Source organism: Hyaena hyaena, unplaced genomic scaffold (genome assembly GCF_003009895.1).
Source record: "Hyaena hyaena isolate Hyena2069 unplaced genomic scaffold, ASM300989v1 scaffold_34, whole genome shotgun sequence".
NCBI lineage: Eukaryota > Metazoa > Chordata > Mammalia > Carnivora > Hyaenidae > Hyaena > Hyaena hyaena.
In genome coordinates this window covers 3,437,370-3,456,191 of record NW_024080665.1, presented here as the reverse complement: position 1 = coordinate 3,456,191, position 18,822 = coordinate 3,437,370, and the positions used below count along the sequence as shown (strand labels likewise).

General features: G+C 40.0%; 1 protein-coding gene across 2 annotated transcripts in view; it reads left to right on the top strand.

Moving 5' to 3' along the window:
• GDPD4 (glycerophosphodiester phosphodiesterase domain containing 4) overlaps positions 1 to 18,052 on the top strand; it is a 155,173-nt gene extending 137,121 nt beyond the window's left edge. Inside the window, exon 18 of one of the 2 annotated variants that reach the window (XM_039228674.1) lies at positions 17,615 to 18,052. In XM_039228674.1, coding sequence (XP_039084605.1) covers positions 17,615 to 17,853 — 239 coding nt within the window. In that variant the 3' untranslated portion in view covers positions 17,854 to 18,052. The remainder of the gene's footprint in view (positions 1 to 17,614) is intronic. The other variant, XM_039228676.1, reaches the window with a different exon arrangement.
• Positions 18,053 to 18,822: the final 770 nt, after the last annotated feature.

Genomic DNA, 18,822 nt, shown 5'->3' with positions numbered 1-18,822 from the left:
AACCACATCTTCTTGATCCATTCATCTGTTGATGGACACTTAGGCTCTTTCCATGTTTTAGCTATTGTGGAGAGTGCTGCTCTGAACATTGGGGTACATGTGCTCCTAGGCATCAGCATTTCTGTATCCCTTGGGTAAATTCCTAGCAGTGCTACTGCTGGATCCTAGGGGAGTTCTATTGTTAATTTCCTGAGGAACCTCCACACTGTTTTCCAGAGGGGCTGTACCAGTTTACATTCCCACCAACAGTGTAGGAGGGTGCCCGTTTCTCCACATCCTCACCAGCATCTAGAGTTCTCTGATTTGCTCATTTTAGCCACTCTGACCGGCATGAGGTGGTATCTCAGTGTGGTTTTGATTTGTATTTCCCTGATGAGGAGGGACACTGAGCATCGTTTCATGTGTCTGTTGGCCATCTGGATGTCCTCTTTGGAGAAGAGTCTGTTCATATCTTCTGCCCATTTCTTCACTGGGTTGTTTGTTTTTCAGGTGTGGAGTTTGGTGAGTTCCTTATACATTTTGGATATTAACCCCTTGTCTGATATGTCATTTGCAACTATCTTTTCCCATTCCATCAGTTGCCTATTAGTTTTGTGGATTGTTTCCTTTGCCGTGCAGTGGTTAGGCTTATTCTTAGTTATGGTTTTTGTTTCAATTGTAAATAGGATCGATTCCTTGATCTCTCTTTCTTCTGCTTCATTATTGGTGTATAGAAATGCAGCCGATTTCTGTACATTGATTTTTATATCCTGCAACTTTGCTGAATTCATGTATCAGCTCTAGCGGTTTTTTGGTGGAGTCTTTTGGGTTTTCCATGTAGAGTATCATGTCATCTGTGAAGAGTGAAAGTTTGACTTCTTTGCCAGTTTGGATGCCTTTTATTTCCTTTTGTTGCCTGGTTGCTGAGGCTAGGACTTCTAGCACTATATTGAAAAACAGTAGTGAGAGTGGATATCCCTGTCATGTTCCTGATCTTAGGGGTAAAGCTCTACAGTTTGTCCCCACTGAGGATGATATTGCCTGTGGGACTTTCATATCTGGTTTTTCTGCTGTTAAACTATATTCCTTCTATCCCAACTTTCTTGAGGGTTTTTATCAAGAAAGAATGCTGTATCTTGTCAAATGCTTTTTCTGCATCTAATGAAAGAATCATACGGTTCCTATCCTTTCTCCTGTTAATAAGGTGTATCACATTGATTGATTTGCAAATACTGAACTGATCCTGCAGCCCAAGAATCAATCCCTTGATTGATGATCACTTGATGATGGTGAGTAATTCTTTTAATGTACTGTGACTTCGATTTGGTGAGAATTTTTGCTTCCAGGTTCATCAGGGATATTGGCCTGTAATTCTCTTTGTTTGGTGTTGGAATCAAGGTAATGCTGACTTCATAAAATGAGTTTGGAAGCTTTCCTTCCATTTCTATTCTTTGGAACAGTTTGAGAAGAATAGGTATTAACTGCTTTAAATGTCTGGTAAATTTTCCCTGGGAAGCCATCTGGCCCAGGACTCTTATTTGTTGGGAGATTTTTTTCTTTGCTGGTTATGGGTCTGTTCAAATTTTCTATTTCTTCCCTTTTGAGTTTTAGGAGTGTGTGAGGGTATAGGAGTTTGCCCATTCTTCCAGATTGTCCAGTTTGTTGGCATATAATTTTTCATAGTATTCTCTTAGAATTGTACTTCTGTGGTGTGATTGAGATCTCTCCTCTTTCATTTGTGACTTTATCTATTTGGGTCCTCTCTTTTCTTTCTGATAAGTGTGGCCTATGGGGTTATCAATTTTGTTTATTCTTTCAAAAAACCAGCTCTTAGTTTCATTGATCTTTTCTACTGTTTTTTTTTAAATTCTCATTTATTTGTCCTCTAATCTTTATTCTTTCCCTTCTTCTGCTGGCTTTGGGCTTTAATTCTGGTGATTTTCTAGCTCCTTCAGGTGTAAGGTTACGTATTGTATTTGGGACCTTTCTTGCTTCTTAAGAAGGCCTGAACTGCAATGTATTTTCCTCTTAGGACTGCCTTTGATGCATCCCAAAGGCTTTGGTCTGTCATGGTTTTATTTTCATTTGCTTCCATGTATTTGTTTAATTTCTTCTAAATTTCCTGGTTAACCCATTTATTCTTAAGGGGGATGTTCTTTAACCTCTGTGTATTTGAGAGCTTTCCAATTTTTTTCTTGTGGTTGATTTCAGGTTTCATAGCATTGTGATCTGAAAATATGCATGGTATGATCTCAATCTTTCTGTACCTGTTGAGGGCTGTTTTGTGACCCAGCTCATGATCTGTTCTGGAGAATATTCCATGGGCACTCGAGAAGAATGTGCATTCTGCTGCTTTAGGATGGAATGTTCTGAATATATCTGTTATGTCCATCTGGTCCCGTGTGTCATTCAGAGCCATTGTGTCCTTGTTGACTTTGTGCTTAGATGATCTGTTCATTGTTGTAAGTGGAGTATTCAGGTCTCCTACAAAGTGGTATTATCATCAATAAGTGCTTATGTTTATGCTTAATTGATGTATATATTTGTGTGCTCTCAAGCTGAGGACATAAATATTTACAATTGTAAGGTCTTTTAGATGGATAGACCCCTTAAATCATAATATAATGCCTTTCTTCATCTCTTGTTCAGTCTTTGTTTTGAAACCTGGTTTGTCTGATACAAGTATGGCCTCTCCAGTTTTCTTTCCAGGTCCATTAGCATGATAGATGGTTCTCCATTCCCTCACTTTTAACTGCAGGTGTCTTTAAGTCTAAAATGAGACTCCTGTAGGCAGCATGTATATGGGTCTTGCTTTTTATCCATTCTGGTACCCTGTGTCTTTTGATTGGGGCATCGAGTCCATTTACATTCAGAGTGATTATTGAAGGAAATGAATTTCTTGCCATTGTGTTATCTGAAGACTGTGTGTTTCTGGTGGTGTTCTCTGGTCCTTTGTAATCTTTGCTGCTTTCCACTTAGAATTTCTTGCAGGGCTTGTTTAGTGGTCACAAACTCCTTTAGTTTTTGTTTGTCTTGGAAAGTCTCTCTCTCCTCCTATTCTGAATGACGGCCTTGCTGAACAAAGGATTCGTGGCTCTATATTTTTCCTGTTCAGCACACTGGATGTTTCTTGCCACTCCCTTCTGACCTGCCAGGTTTCAGTGGACACGTCTGCTACTACCCTTATGTGTCTTCCCTTGTAGGTTAAGGACCTTTTGTCCCAGCTGCTTTCAGAATTCCCTCTTGATCTTTATATTTTGCAAGTGTCACTAGGATATACCATGGTGTTGACCTGTTTCTGTTCATTTTGTAGGTAGTTCTCTGTGCCTCTTGGATTTAGATACCTGTTCTCACTATACTTTGTTCAAATAAACCTTCTGCTCCTTTTTGTCACTCTTCTTCTTCTGGGACTCTTATGATACAAATACTGTTTCATTTCATGGAGTCACTTAGTTCTCTAATTCTCCCCCCTTGTAATTTAGTCCCTCTTTTTTAAGCTTCATTATTTTCCATAACTGTATCTTCTATTTCACTTATTCTCTCCTCTCCTTCTTCCACCCTAGCTGTTACTATATCTAGTTTATTTTGCATCTCAGTTATAGAATTTTTTAATTTGTCTTAGTTCTTAGGTCTCTGATCACTGCAGCAAGGGTTTCTTTGGTGTCTTCTATGCTTTTTTGAAGCCACTATTAGACTAATGACTGTTGTTCTAAAGTCTTGTTCAGATATGTTTATATCAGTTTTGAGCAATTCTCTGGCTCTGATTTCTTCTTGACCTTTCTTTAGGGGAGAATTCCTCTGTCTTGTCATTTTGGCTTAGTTTCTGTCTTTTGTGCATTTTAAAAGCTTGTAATGTGTCCTGCACCTAAGAATACTTCTCTAATAAGAAGGTGTCATACACTGTCCAGGGCCTTACACTCCTGAAGTGTTCCTGGTATATGTTTTGTGCACTCTTATATGTTGTGCTTTGGCTGCTCTGTCCCACTGGCCAGGCCTCTGCAGAGCTCCTGCTTGCTTGCAGTGGTGGAGTGTTTGCACCTTCAGCCACATGTGCTTTGATTTATTTGTTGAAAGAACCCTAGGGGAAAAAAGGAAAAGGAAGGGGGGAAGCCTGATCCCGTAAAAAGAGGAAAATGAAAGGGGAGAAAAGAAATCCAAAGAATCAGAAAACTAATAGGCTACATCCAGAGAGATAGGAAAATAAAAAAGAGAGAAGATGGAAATAGAATAGAATAAAAAGGCCTGATAAAAAAATTTATACATACATATAATAACATTTGACCAAAATAAGTCAGAAACTATGAGCCTGATTCCAAAAGAAAGAAAAAAAGGGGAGGGAAAAAAGAAATAGAAAAGAAAAGAAAACCATTGTCTGTTGATGCCTGGGACCGGTAGCTGTGCTGGTCTGGAGGAGAGGCTGGCTGCGTTGGATCAGTCTTGCTCCAGTAAATAAGCAGTTGCCAGGTACGGAGGGCGGGGTTTGGTGTAAGTGGGTCTTGCCTCCACTGGGGGCCCCTGTGCTGCTCTCTGAAGTCCCACAGTGTTGGTGTTGGGGAGAAAAATGGCAACACTCCAATATCTCCTCCCCAGACCAGATATCTCAACCCCCGCTGTTCAGGCAGCTCTCTCAGAATAATGAGGGCGGTCAGTTTGTCCTGCTCTCCAGTTCTCTCAGGTCTTCTACCCCTGAGCTGGGATTCAAACCCTAAAATCTTAAAGGACCCAGCTCAGTGCAGCTCTTTTTCCCCCCATTCTGGAGTAGTATCACCCTGCCCTGCTGATAAGAAGGCCTGTGGCTGGCACCTGCGGGGTCTTTTGTCCTTGGGGAGGCAGTAAGTCCTCTTCCCAAAGTACTCTGGGAAGGGGACTCTTCTCCCCCAGTGCGCCCCTGAGATCGCCACACTCCGGGGCCAGCTCTCTCCTCCCCAGTTCTGGAGAAAGTCATGCACTTCTGAAACCTCCCGAGTTTCAGCTCCTGAGGCTGTTTTCTCTGTATTTCTCATTCCCCAGTCTATGGTCCAGAGAGGTTTTCCTCTTGTGCTTACTCAGTAACCTCATTTTCAGAGCCCCCCTCTCTCTTTCTCTCCCTTTGGTGTCCACACAGAAGGGGATGCCTCCCCTCTGTGCCCATGCCATTTTATCTCCCCCAGTTCACATCTGCACACCCCCCTTCTGTCAAGCTGCCTCCCTCCAACAGTGGAGATCCTTCTGGCACTCCACAGATCGATTTCCTGGGTGCTCCAAGTAATCTGACCTCAATACAGCTGTGTTTCAGGGACGAGGAAAATCTCAATCCACCTACTTCTCTGCCATCTTAACTCCCTTCCAACAAGCCTAATTTTATGTAAAAAATAAATTGATCTTTCTACTTGGCTTAAAAAAGGAGCCCTAGTGACTTAATTTAAAATGACTCCATGTTGATCATCCTGGATCTTATTTTCCTTGGCCTAAATATACCTTTACAATCCCTAGATTCACATCCTCTTTAATATCCACTGGGTATCTAATAGAAATCTCAAATGTATCATGCGCCAAACAGCTGGCTCCTGATCTTCCAACCTCAAAACCTGCTTTACTCCATCTTTCCAGCAAATAGAAATTATATTTGTTCCTTAGGCCAAATTCTTGAAGTCATCCCTAAATCTCTTCTGTTGCACACCCCACATCCAGTCCATTGGCAAATTCTGTTGATTAGACTTTTAAAGTATATTCAGATTCAGCTATTTCTCACCATCTCCACTGCTACCAGCCTGGACCAAGCCTATTGTCATCTCTCGTTCGATCATTGGAGTAGTGTTTTTTTTTTAAATTAAGTTTATTTTGAGAGAGACAGAGAGAATGAGCCGGGAAGGGGCAGAGAGGGGGAGGGACAGAGAATCTGAAGCAGGCTCCGCAGGAACAGCAGAGAGCCCTATATGGGACTTGAATTTGCAAACTGCAAGACCATGTCCTGAGCCGAAGTCAGACTCACTCAGGTGCCCCAGTGGAGCAATCCTAATTGGACTCTATACTTCTACTCTTGTCCAACCTTACCCATCTCCATCCCTTTAGTTTGTTTTCAGCACAGCAGGTAGAATGATCCAGTTAAAACCTAAGATCATGTCACGTCTCTTTTCCTTGCTCTTAATTTTCACTGCCTCCCTATTTCACTTGGAATAAAAGCCAGTCCTAGGAATGGCTTAGGATGTCCTACATCACTCTGCTGAAGTCACATTGATCTCATTTCTCCTCAAACATCTAAGGTACTCTTGTCTCGGGGCCTTTGCACATGCTACTCATTGCCTGGAATCACTTGCCTCAGGCAGCCAAAATGGCCCACTCTCTTAACTGCTTCAGGTTTGGGCTCAAATGAAACTTACAAAGGCCAACCCTGAAAAATATTATTTAAAATTGCCAACTCACTCTTACCCTTACTCTGATCAATAATTTTCCCATAGCATTTTTCACCTCCTAACATGCTGTGAAGTCTCTTCCTCCTTCAGTGACAATGTAAGATCATGATGGAAGGGATTTTTTTAGTTGTTCACTTACTGATGTATCTTCAACACCTAAAACAAAGCCCAGCATATAGACCAAACTCAATAAATATTTGAATGAAATACTAGAAAGTTTTTAAAAACAGTTTTATTGTGGAATAGTGAACATATAATAAACTAAAGATATTTAAAATGAAATATTTAATAAGCTTTTAGTAAGAAATCATTACTACAACCAAGAAAATGAACAAATACATCACCAGTAAAAGTTTTCTTACTGCCTCTTGCCCTTCTCTGAATACCACACCCCCAGGGACCACTGACTTGCTTTCTGTCACTGTAGCTGCATTTTCAAGAATTGTATATAAACTGAATCAATAATATATACTAGTTTTTGACTAGCTTCTTTCAGCATAATTATTATGAGATTCTCCCATGTTGTTGTATCAGTAATTTATTCCTTTTTATTGCCGAGTGGTACTCCATTGTATGGATATACCACAATTAGTTTATCTAGTCATATGTTGTTAGATATTTGGGTTTCCAGTTTGGGGCTCTTACAAATATTTAGAAATGCTATCACATATTTGTGTTCTTGTACATATCTTTGTATGGACATAACGCTTTCATTTCTTTTGGGCAAATGCTTAGAAGTACAATAGCTAGAGCAATGTTAAGGTATGTTTAACTTTTTTTTTTTTTTCATTTATTTTGAGAAAGAGCACAAGTAGTGTAGGGACAGAGGAAAGGGTGAGGGGAACAGAGGATTCCAAGCAGCCTCCTCTGCTGACAGCAGAGAGCGTGATGCAGAGCTTGAACTCACGAACCATGAGATCATGACTTGAGCCGAAGTCAGATGCTTAAACCGACTGAGTCAGCCAGGCACCCCTGTATGTTTAACTTTTTAAGAAATTGCAAAATTGATTTGCAAAGTGGTTGTACCATTTTATATTCCTACCAGCAGTGAATGAGAGTTCTTTTTTCAACATCTTTACCAACATTTGTTTGGTCACCCTTTTTCTTTTCTTTTTTAATAAAAGTTAGCTTTTATTATCATTAGTAGTAGAGTTGCAGTAACAGTTATAGTATATTCTTCTTGTTAGCTATGTACTATAGAAAACCATTGTTGATAAGTTTTTTTTTAATTTTTTAATTTTTATTTTTTCCTTAAATAGTTTGTCAAGTCGGTTTCCATATAACACCCAGTGCTCATCCCAACAAGTTCCCTTCCCCATGCCCATCACTTCCTTTCCCCTCTCCCCCACCCCCATCAGCCATCAGTTTGTTCTCAGCATTCAAGAGTCTCTCATGGTTTGCCTCTCTCCCTCTCCCCAACTATTTTTTCCCTTTCTTCTCCCACATAGTCCTCTGTTAGCTTCTTCCCAATCCACCTATATGTGCAAACATAAGGTATCTGTCCTTCTCTGCCTGACTTATTTCACTCAGCATAACACCCTCAAGTCCCATCCATGTTGCTACACATGGCCCGATTTCATTCTTTCTCATTGCCATGTAGTATTCCATCGTATAGATAAACCACATCTTCTTGATCCATTCGTCCATTGTTGGACACTTAGACTCTTTCCATGATTTGGCTATTGTTGAGAGTGCTGCTATGAACATTGGGGTACATGTGCCTCTATGCATCAGCACTCCTGTATCCCTTGGGTAAATTCCTAGCAGTGCTACTTCTGGGTCATAGGGGAGTTCTGTGGTTAATTTTTTAGGAACCTCCATACTGTTTTCCAGAGGGGCTGTACCAGTTTACATTCCCACCAAGACTGTAGGAGGGTGCCCATTTCTCCACATCCTCACCAGCATCTAGAGTCTCCTGATTTGTTCATTTTAACCACTCTGACTGGCGTGAGGTGGTATCTCAGTGTGGTTTTGATTTGTATTTCCCTGATGGGGAGGGACGCTGAGCATCATTTCATGTGTCTGCTGGCCATCTGGATGTCCTCTTTGGAGAAGTGTCTGTTCATATCTTCTGCCCATTTCTTCACTGGATTGTTTGTTTTTCGGGTATGGAGTTTGGTGAGTTCCTTATAGATTATGGATACTAGCCCTTTATCTGATATGTCATTTGCAACTATCTTTTCCCATTCCATCAGTTGCCTATTAGTTTTATGGATTGTTTCCTTTGCTGTGCAGAAGCTGTTAATCTTGATGAGGTCCCAATAGTTCAGTTTTGCTCTTGATTCCCTTGCCTTTGGGGATGTGTCAAGTAAGAAATTGCTGCAGTGGAGGTCAAGGAAGTTGTTTCCTGCTTTCTCTTCTAGGGTTTTGATGGTTTCCTCTCTCACATTCAGGTCCTTTATCCATTTTGAGTTTATTTTGGTGTATGATGTGAGAAAATGATCTAGTTTCATTCTTCTGCATGTTGCTGTCCAGTTCTCCCAGCACCATCTGTTAAAGAGGCTGTCTTTTTTCCATTGGATACTCATTCCTGCTTTGTCAAAGATTAGTTGGCCATACATTTGTGGGTCCAATTCCATGTTCTCTATTCTGTTCCATTGGTCTATGTGTCTGTTTTTGTGCCAATACCATACTGTCTTGATGACGACAGCTTTGTAGTAGAGGCTAAAGTCTGGGATGGTGATGCCTCCCCATTATGGTTTTCTTCTTCAATATTACTTTGGCTTTTCGGGGTCTTTTGTGGTTCCATACAAATTTTAGGATAGTTTGTTGTAGTTTTGAGAAGAATGCTGGTGCAATTTTGATTGGGATTGCATTGAATGTGTAGATTGCTTTGGGTAGTAATGACACTTTAACTATATTTATTCTTCCAATCTGTGAGCATGGATTGTTTTTCCATTTCTTTGTGTCTTCTTCAATTTCCTTCATAAGTTTTCTATAGTCTTCATCATACAGATCTTCTATATCTTTGGTTAGGTTTATTCCTAGGTATTTTATGTTTTTTTGTGCAACTGTGAATGGGATCAGTTTCTTGATTTCTCTTTCTGTTGCTTCATTATTGCTGATAAAAATGCAACCAATTTCTGTACATTGATTTTGGCCCCTGCCACTTTGCTGAATTCATGGATCAGTTCTAGTAGGCTTCTGGTGGAGTCTGTCGGATTTTCTATGTAGAGTATCATGTTGTCTGCGAAAAGTGAAAGTTTGACTTGTGGTGGTGTCTCTGGTACCTTGCATTCCTTGCAACATTTCCCTCAGTGAGTCCCCCTCAAGATTTCTTGTAGGGCTGGCTTAGTGGTGCCGAATTCTTTCAATTTTGGTTAATTTGGAAAGACTTTTATCTCTCCTTCTATTTTGAATGACAGGCTTGCTGGATAGAGGATTCTTGGCTGCATATTTTTTCTGTTCATCACATTGAAGATTTCCTGCCATTCCTTTCTGGCCTGGCAAGTTTCAGTAGATAGGTCTTTCACCACTCTGATAGGTTTCCCTTTGTATGTTAGGGCCCTTTTATCCCTAGCTACTTTCAGAATTCTCTCTTTGTCCTTATACTTTGCCAGTTTCACTATGAGAGGTCGTGCAGAAGATGGATTCAAGTTGCATCTGAGGGGAGTTCTTTTTGCCTCTTGGATTTCAGTGTCTGTTTCCTTCCCCTGATTGGGGAAGTTCTCTTCCATAATTTGTTCAAGGACTCCTTCAGTGCCTTTCCCTCTCTTTTCCTCTTCTGGAATTCCTATGATACGGATATTATTCTGTTTGTATGGCTTAGCCCTCGAACTCTCCTTTCGTGTTCCTGGATCAGTTTATTTGTCTTTTTCTCAACTTCCTCATTTTCTATAATGGTGTCTTCTAAATCACGTATTCTCCTTTCTGCCTCTTCAGTCCGTGCATGGGACGCCTCCATTTTATTTTGCATCTCATTTATAGCATTTTTTAATTCATCACAAGTATTTTTAAGCTCCATAGTCTTTGTAGCAGTAGTTTCTCTGATGTCTTCCATGCTTTTTTCAAGCCCAGCGATTAATTTGATGACTATTGTTCTAAATTCTTGTTCAGTTATGTTGCTTATATCTGTTTTGAGCAGTTCTTTAGCTGTCATTTCTTCCTGGAGTTTCTTTGGAGTAGAGTTCTTCCATTTCATCATTTTGGTTGGCTTTCTGTCTCTTGTTAGTTTTAAAAGCTTGTTATGCACTCTGCACCTGCAAGTACTGCTGTATTAAAGAAGGCCCCTTAACTGTCTAGGGCCTCTCCGTTCAGGGAGTGTTCTTTGAATGGTGTCCCTTGGTCTCTCTTGTTGAGACTTTGGTTATTTTATTTCCCTACTTATAGTGGTTTTTGGGGATTCTCTACACTATATACTGTGGCTTGTTTCTTGAGATAGCCTTATGAGGTTGCCTTCCCAGTGTAGTCTGTCTCTTTCTCTTCCCACACTCCTGCGGCTCATGACTCTATGGCTTCAGGCCTTCTCTGTTTCAGAGCTGGGTGTGAACAAAATGCATGGAACTCCCTACTTCTCTGCCATCTAGTACCATTTGTTTAGAAGACTGTTATTTCTCCATTGAATTACCTTTGCACCTTTATAAGAAATCATTTCTCTCTGTATGTGTGGGTCTATTTCTGAACTCTCGATTCTGTTCCATGTATCTGCTTGACTCTCTTTATGAGAAAATCATATTGCCTTGATTACTATAGCTTCATAGTAAGTCTTGAAATCAGGTAGTGTTAGTTCTTCTTTGTCCCTTGGGTTAGAATTATGTTAGTTTCCAAATGTTTGGATATTTTCCAGATATCCTTATGTTACTGATTTCTAACTTCTGTATGGTCAGAGAACATACTTTATGTGACTTAAATCGTTTATAATTTATTGGTACTATTTTCTTGGCCCAGAATATGGTCTGTCTTGGTAAATGTCCATGTGCACTTGAAAAGAATGTGCATTTTGGTATTATTGAGTGGAATGTTCTATAAATGTCAGTGAGGTCTAGTTGGTTAGTAGTGTTTATTATTTTGTTTGCTTTCAACAGATGTCTATATTTTTAAAGTATATTTGACACACAATGTTACATTAGTTTCAGGTGTACAACATGATTCAACTTCTCTGTACATTCATTGTATTATGCTTACCACCATCTGTCACCATACAAGGCTATTACAATAAAATTGCCTATATTCCCTATGTTGTACCTTTCATCTGTGACTTATCCAGTCCATAACTGGAACCTGTACCTGCCACTTTACTTCACCCATTTTGCCCATCTCCCCTCACACCTTACCTCTCCCCTCTGGCAGCCCTCAGTTTGTTATAATTATGGGCGTTTTTCTGCTTTTTTCATTTGTTTTTTGGAGTCTGAATATTAAGTGAAATCATATGGTATTTGTCTTTGATCTATTTTGCTTAGCATGTTATACCCTTTAGTTCCATCTATTGTTGCAAATGTCAAATTCTCATGCTTTTTTATGGCTGAATAATATTCCACTGTGTGTGTGTGTGTGTGTGTGTGTCACACACACACACACACACACATATTTTATGGCTAAATAATATTCCACTGTATATGTGTGTGTGTATGTGTATATACACATATACACATACACACACACACACACACTACTGCTTGTCCATTCATCTATCAATGGACCCCTGTGTTGTTTCTATATCATGGCTGTTGTAAATAAAGCTGCAATAAACATAGGAGTGTATAGCTCTTTTTCAACTAGTGTTGTAGTTTTGTTTGGTTAAATACCCAGTAGTAGAATTACTGGATTGTGTAATATTTCTATTTTTAATTTTTTTAGTAACTTCTGTAGTGTTTTGCACAGTAGCTGAACCAGTTTACAAACTCCCCAGCAGTTTATGAAGCTTCCTTTTTCTCTCTATCCTTGCCAAGATTTGTTATTCTCTTTCTGATTCTAGCCATTCTGATAGGTAAAAAGTGATGTCTCATTGTGGTTTTCAAGTTACAGGTCTTTCACCTCCTTGGTTAAGTTTATCTCTAGGTATTTTTGTGTGTGTGTGTGTGGGAAATTATAAGTGGAATTTTATTAATTTTTCTATTTCATTATTAATGTATAGAAACACGATGAATTTCTGCATATTAATTTTGTGTCCTGGAAATTTGCTGAATTCATAGATTATTTCTAATAGTTTTTTGATGGAGTCTTCAGGTTTTTCTATATGTAGTATCATGTCATCTGCAAATAATGACCATTTTACTTCTTATCAGTTTGGATGCCTTTTTTTCTTATCTGATTGCCGTGGGTAGGCCTTCTAGTATTAGGTTGAATAAAGGTGACAACAATGGGCATTACTGTCTTGTTTCTGATCTTAGAGGAAAAGCTCTGTTTTTCACCATTTAATATGATGTTAGCTCTGGGGTTGTCACATATAGCCTTTATTATGTTAAGGTATATTTCCTCTAAACCCACTTTGTTGAGAGTGTTTATCATGAACAGATGTTCAGTTTTGTGAAATGCTTTTTTGTCTTGACGGAGATGATCATAAAATTTTTATTCCTCACTTGTAACTGTTATGTATTACATTGATTTGTGGGTATTGAGCCATCTTTGCATCCCTGGAATAAATCCCATTGATTGTGGTGAATGATCCTGTTAATGTATCGTTGAATGTGGTTTGCTAATACTTTGTTGAGGATTTTTACATCTACGTTCATCAAGGATATTGGTCTGTTGATATTGGATATTGATTTTTGTAGTGTCTTTGTCTGGTTTTGGTATCAGGGTAATGAGGGCCTCAAAGAATGAATATGGAATCTTTCTTTCCTTTCCTATTTCTTTTTCATAGTTTGAGGAGAATAGTTATTAACTCTTTAAATGTTTGGCGGAATTCACTGGTGAATCCATCTGGTCCTACACTTTTGTTTGTTGGGAGTTTTTTGATTACTAATTCAATTTTGTTACTAATAATGGGCCTTTTCAGATTTTTTTCTTTTTGATTGTGTTTTGGAAGATTGTGGGTTTCTAGGAATTTAGCCATTTCTTCTGTGTTGACCAGTATCTTGGTCTGTAATTTTTCATAGTAGTCTCTTATAATCCTTTGTATTTCTGTGGTGTCATTTGTTGCTTTCCTTCTTTCATTTCTGATTTTGTTTTGGTCCTCTCTTTCTTGATGACACTGGCTAAAGGTTTATCAATCTTGCTTATCTTTTCAAAGAGCCAGTTCTGGTTTCATTGATTTTTTAAAAGATTTTTAACTATTGTTTGTTGACTTTAGAATTAAGCTTTTTAAAATTCAAGTATAAGTAACATACAGTATATATTAGTTTCACATATACAATATCATTGATCTTTTCTATGGTTTTTGGTCTCTATTTCATTAATTTCTACTCTAATCTTTATTATTTCCTTCCTTCTACTAACTTTGGGCTTTTTTCTTGGTTTTATAGTTCCTTTAAGTTTAGATTGTTTGAGAGTTTTCTTGTTTATCGAGGTAGCCTGTATCATTGAAAATTTCCCTTAGAACTGCTTTTGCTGGGTCCCAAAGATTTTGGGCCATTGTGTTTTTACAGTTTCATTTGTCTCCATGTATTTTTTTTATATTTTCTCTTTGATTTCTTCATTGATCCATTCATTGTTTAGTAGCATATTGTTTAGCCTCCATGTATTTGTGTTTCTTCCATTTTTTTCTTGTAGTTGATTCTAAATACATGCTGTGTACAGAAAACATGTATGATATGATTTCAGCCTTTTAAATTTATTAAGACTTATTTTGTGGCCTAATACATGATCTGTCCTGGTGAATGTTCCATGTGCACTTGAAAAGAATGTGTATTGTGTTTTTGGATAGAATGTTCTGTATATATGTATAAAATCCATCTGGTCTAATGTGTTCAATGCCATAGTTTCCTTGTTGGTTTCCTGTCTGGATTGTCCATCCATTGTGGTAAGTGGGGTGTTTAAGTTCTCTACTATTATTATTCCCTATGGTCAGTATCTCCTTTTATAACTGTTAAAATTTGCTGTATGTATATAGGTGCACCAGTGTTGGGTGCATTGATATTTACAATTGTTATATCCTCTTGCTGGGTTGATCCCTTTATTATTGTGCAATGCCTTTCTTTTTGTCTTGTTTAACGTAAGTATTGCTACCCTGGCTTTTCTTCCTTACATTTGCATGGAATGTATGTGTCTTTAGGTCTGAAGTGAGTCTCTTATAGACAACATATAGATAGGTCTTGATTTTTTTTATCCGTTCCATCACCCTATGCATTTGATTAGAGCATTTACACCATGTACATTTAATCATTGATAGCTATGTACTTCTTGCCATTTTGTTAATTGTTTTATGGGTGCTTCTTGTAGTTCGTCTATGTTCCTTTTTTTCCCAGTATTCTTTCTTATGACTGATGATTTTATGTATTATAGGTTTGTGGCTACCATGAAGTTCATATAACATTCTAAGTATATAGTGGTCTGTATTAATTTGATAGTCACTTATTTTATGTAAATGTTGTCATTCTTAACCAATATTCTAGATATAATTGATTTTACTACAAGTGATTGTTTTACTACCATTACTGTTTGCTTTTATTCATGAATTTTTTTTTTCCTCATAAGTTTCTTGCAGTTATGGCCTTTTCTACTTAAAGAAGTCCCTTTAACATTTTTTGAAAGGTTAATGTAGTGGTGATGACTTCTTTAGCTTTTGTTTTTCTGGGCAACTTTTTCTCTAGCCTTTATTCTGAATGATAATCTTGCCAGGTATAATATTCACAGGCTGTATGTTTTTTCCTTTTAGCACTTTGAATAGATTATGCCACTTCCTTCTGTCCTGCAGAGTTTATAAAAAATCAGCTGATCGTCTTAGGCAGTTTCCCTTGTACATTACTAGTTGCTTCTCTTTTGCTGCTTGTTAATCTTCCTTTCATCTTTGACATTTCAAATTACCATGTGTCGTGGTGTGGACCTCAATGGGTTCATCTTGTTTTGAACTTTTTGTGCTTCTTAAACCAGGATGTCTGTTTCCTTCCCTGGGTTATAGAAGGTTTTAGGCTATTTCTTCAAATAAGTTTTCTGCCTTTCTCTTTCTCTCTCTTCTCCTTCTGGAACCCCTATAATTCAAATGTTCGTTTGATGTTCCCCAGGAGACCTCTTAACTTATCCTCATTTTTTAAAATTCTTTTTTCCTTTTGCTATTCAGCTCAAGTGCCCTCCATTACCATCTTCCAGATTACTGCTCCTTTCTTCTGTATCCTCTAATCTGCTGATTCTTTCTAGTGTATTTTTCATTTAAGTTGTTGTGTTCTTAAACCCTGGTCTTTATGTTTTCTATCTTGTTGATGTTTTAAGTTCATCAACTATTTTCTTCAAGCTGTTGAACAGCTTTATGATCATTACTTTGAACTCTTCATCAGGTAGATTGGTTATTTCATGTAGTTCTTTCATTTGCAGCATATTCCTCTGTCTTCTCATTTTACTCGACTTTGTGTTTGTTTCTATGAATAGGCAGAACAACTACTTCTTCTAAACTTAAAGGAATGGTCTTGTGTATGGTGACTGGCTGTGCCTGGTGACTTTGGCCAGCTGGCGCTGTGGCTGGATATTGGCTGGGGCACATCTCTGGATGACCAAAGCTGAAGGGGATATGGGCCAGGGTTGTCTCAGGATTCTCCATGCAGTCGGTGCCCTGACCGGACTGAAGCTGAAGTAGGTGCAAGCCACTGTGTTCCAGGATGCTCAGTGCAGGGGGTGCCTCAGTGGGGCAGCTAGAGCTGAGGCAGGCAACAGCCAGGAGGTCCCACAGCGCTCTGTGCCAGGAGTACTTTAGCAAGTCGTCTGGAGTCAAAGTGGTGTGGAGCTAGCATGTTCCGGGGTGCTCTGCACCTTTGTCACCTTAGCAAGATGGCTGTAGCTGAAGGGACACTGACCAGGATTGTCCCGGTATGCACGACACTGGGTGGGGGTGGGGGCTGCCTTAGGCTGGTGTGAGTAGGGGTCTGGGGCTGACTGAGGTAGTAGGCCAGGTAGGATGCCCAGACCCTGCTTCCATCCACACTGTCAAGGTGGAGGAGAATCATAAACCATGGCGTTTGCCAGGTCCTGTGACCTGGAGAGGGTTCCAGGACTAGTTCCTTCATATCTCGTTGCCCTTTTAAACCAAGGCTTCTTTCTGTGCCTCAGGGCAGACGAATCAGCTCACAGCCCCTCAGTATTGTACCCCCTGCCCAGCCTCTGCAGTTCAGTCTCTCTTGCCGTTCTCTGTGTGGTTTCTTCTGCGGTGAAGAAGCTGTTCGGTCAGCCCTCAGGTGGTCTTCAGGAGCAATTGCTCTGTAAATAGGTGTCTGTGGCAGAGGGGAGTTCAGCATCTTCCTACGTCACCATCTTGGCCCAAACCAGTGGTTTTTCAGGCGTTCTATATCTTACTGATTTTCTGCCTTGTTGTTCTTTTATTGAGAATGGGGTAATGAAATCTTCAAATATAATTGTGGATTTCCTTCTCTTCGCAGCCTTATTGGTCTTTGCTTCATGTGTTTTGAAACACTGCTAATAAGGTGTGTGAACCTGTCTTCTTGATGTAATGATCTCTTTATCACTAGGAAATGAACTTCTTTACCCCTGGTAAGATTCTTTGCTCTGAAGCATACTTTGTGTGATATTAATAGCAACTTTGTCTTTCTCTTCAGCAGTGTTAACAAGGTATTTATTTTTCCAGCCTTTGATTTCAATCTATTTGTGTATTTGTAGCTAAAGTGAATTTCCTGTAGACAGTGTATAGTTGGGTCTGGGCTTCACTTTTTGAATTTCCACAGTCTTGATTTGGTCTCCATAATTCCTCACTACGTTGTTAACTCAGTATGTTTTTCTTTGTTTTATCCATTTAAAAAAATTTTCATCAAGCACCTAGTATGTGACATTTTCCTGGCCACGAGGAATATAGTGGCAAGCAAGTTGAAGCTCCCATTCCAGTGTGGAAAGATGTTCCTTTCTCTCTATAACTGACTTGAAAGCATTTATTATAAAATATATAATTATTATAAAATATACAATCTTTAGTTGCTAATTTTTCAGAGCTTCCTTTGGAGACTCCGTACCCTCTTTGCCTCGGGCAGAATTGGTAGGCCATCTGTGTTTGCCCAAAATGTCGAGGGAGGAAGTTTAGAAGGACAAGCTTGAGGGAGTAGGGGTGGTTCTAATGTTTAAAACAGGACTAGTTGCTCACCACACAGCGAACACAGATTGGGAAAGTGACACTAAAGGAATCTATATGTCTTTTCTACCCCCCACAGATAATCAGGAACCAGTCCCTGACGTAGAAAATGAGTCATGGGAAATCCCTGGACAGCAGCCACCTTCCAGTCAGCCTGAACCCCCCAAATTCTCAGAGATCCAAGTTCCCTCGGTGTCACAGAAGCCCTCAAACCAGCAGTACCCCTCCAAGGAGGATGTGAAACCACCAGTGATCGCCCAAGGGGAAGGTCAAACCACCACTGTCCCCCAAGGAAATCTAACTACCAGTATCCCCTGAGGGAAAAGTCAAACTACCAACATGCTTCCCCCGGAGCGTCATCAGACAGATCCCCTGCCATCGACACCTTGGGACCCACCGTGCCCACTAATGAGGCCCCCATTGTTAAATCCTCCTCCCAGGAAGTCTCTCATACAGTGCATTCCTTCTCTAGCATGTTCTCCTCCTCCTGTAGGATGTCCTTGGAGAAAATTCTGCCAACCTTGCCTTCTCCTTCCTCTTCCTCTCTGTGCCTAAGGGTGGGAAGTGGTCAAGAAAGGAGAGCAGAAGGGCCATTGAGGCTCTCAGGAGAACCACGCTGGTCTAGTGCTTTCCGTAAAGAATGCATCTCTAGGGGATGGACAAGGGAAAACCGCTGTGGTCTTGAAGCTGGAGTTAGTTGTTCTCTGACGGTACAGGGTTTCTTGTCCTACCCCTTCACAGTGCTTCCTGCTAAAGGAATGGCTTTGTTGTGCACGTCAGCATGGGAATAAAGGCAGCCTCTCAGGAACCCAGGAGGTTAATGGCATGTTCTTTGGACCCCTCTGCGATCACTCAGGCTGACAGAGGCTCGGGGATGAGTGCAAAAGTAATGCTATCCTGAGTCAGAGAATGAGAAGTGGTGTGGGCAAAGACATGAATTGGGGGAAAGATCTCATCCCGCCCACTGCATGGGATGATGGGCATAATCCTGTGCCTACCCCATAGCCCTAGACCTTGAAGGGGAACTGGGGCATAGAACAAGCATCTGGAGCCCTTTGTGTCTCGGAGCTAAATGTTAAAAACAAACAAACAGTGAACTGAGTTCTGTGTGACCTTCACCTATTCCCATACCTTCTCTGGGCCTCTGTATCCCCACCGCTATGGTGGGGTAGAAGCAGACCACCACAGCACCTCCTCCTGGCTCAGGCTTATCTGAGGCTGTCTATGGAGCTGTGTGAACACTGGTGGGGCAGTGCTGTCTCAGACAGCCACATGGTCATCCCAGAA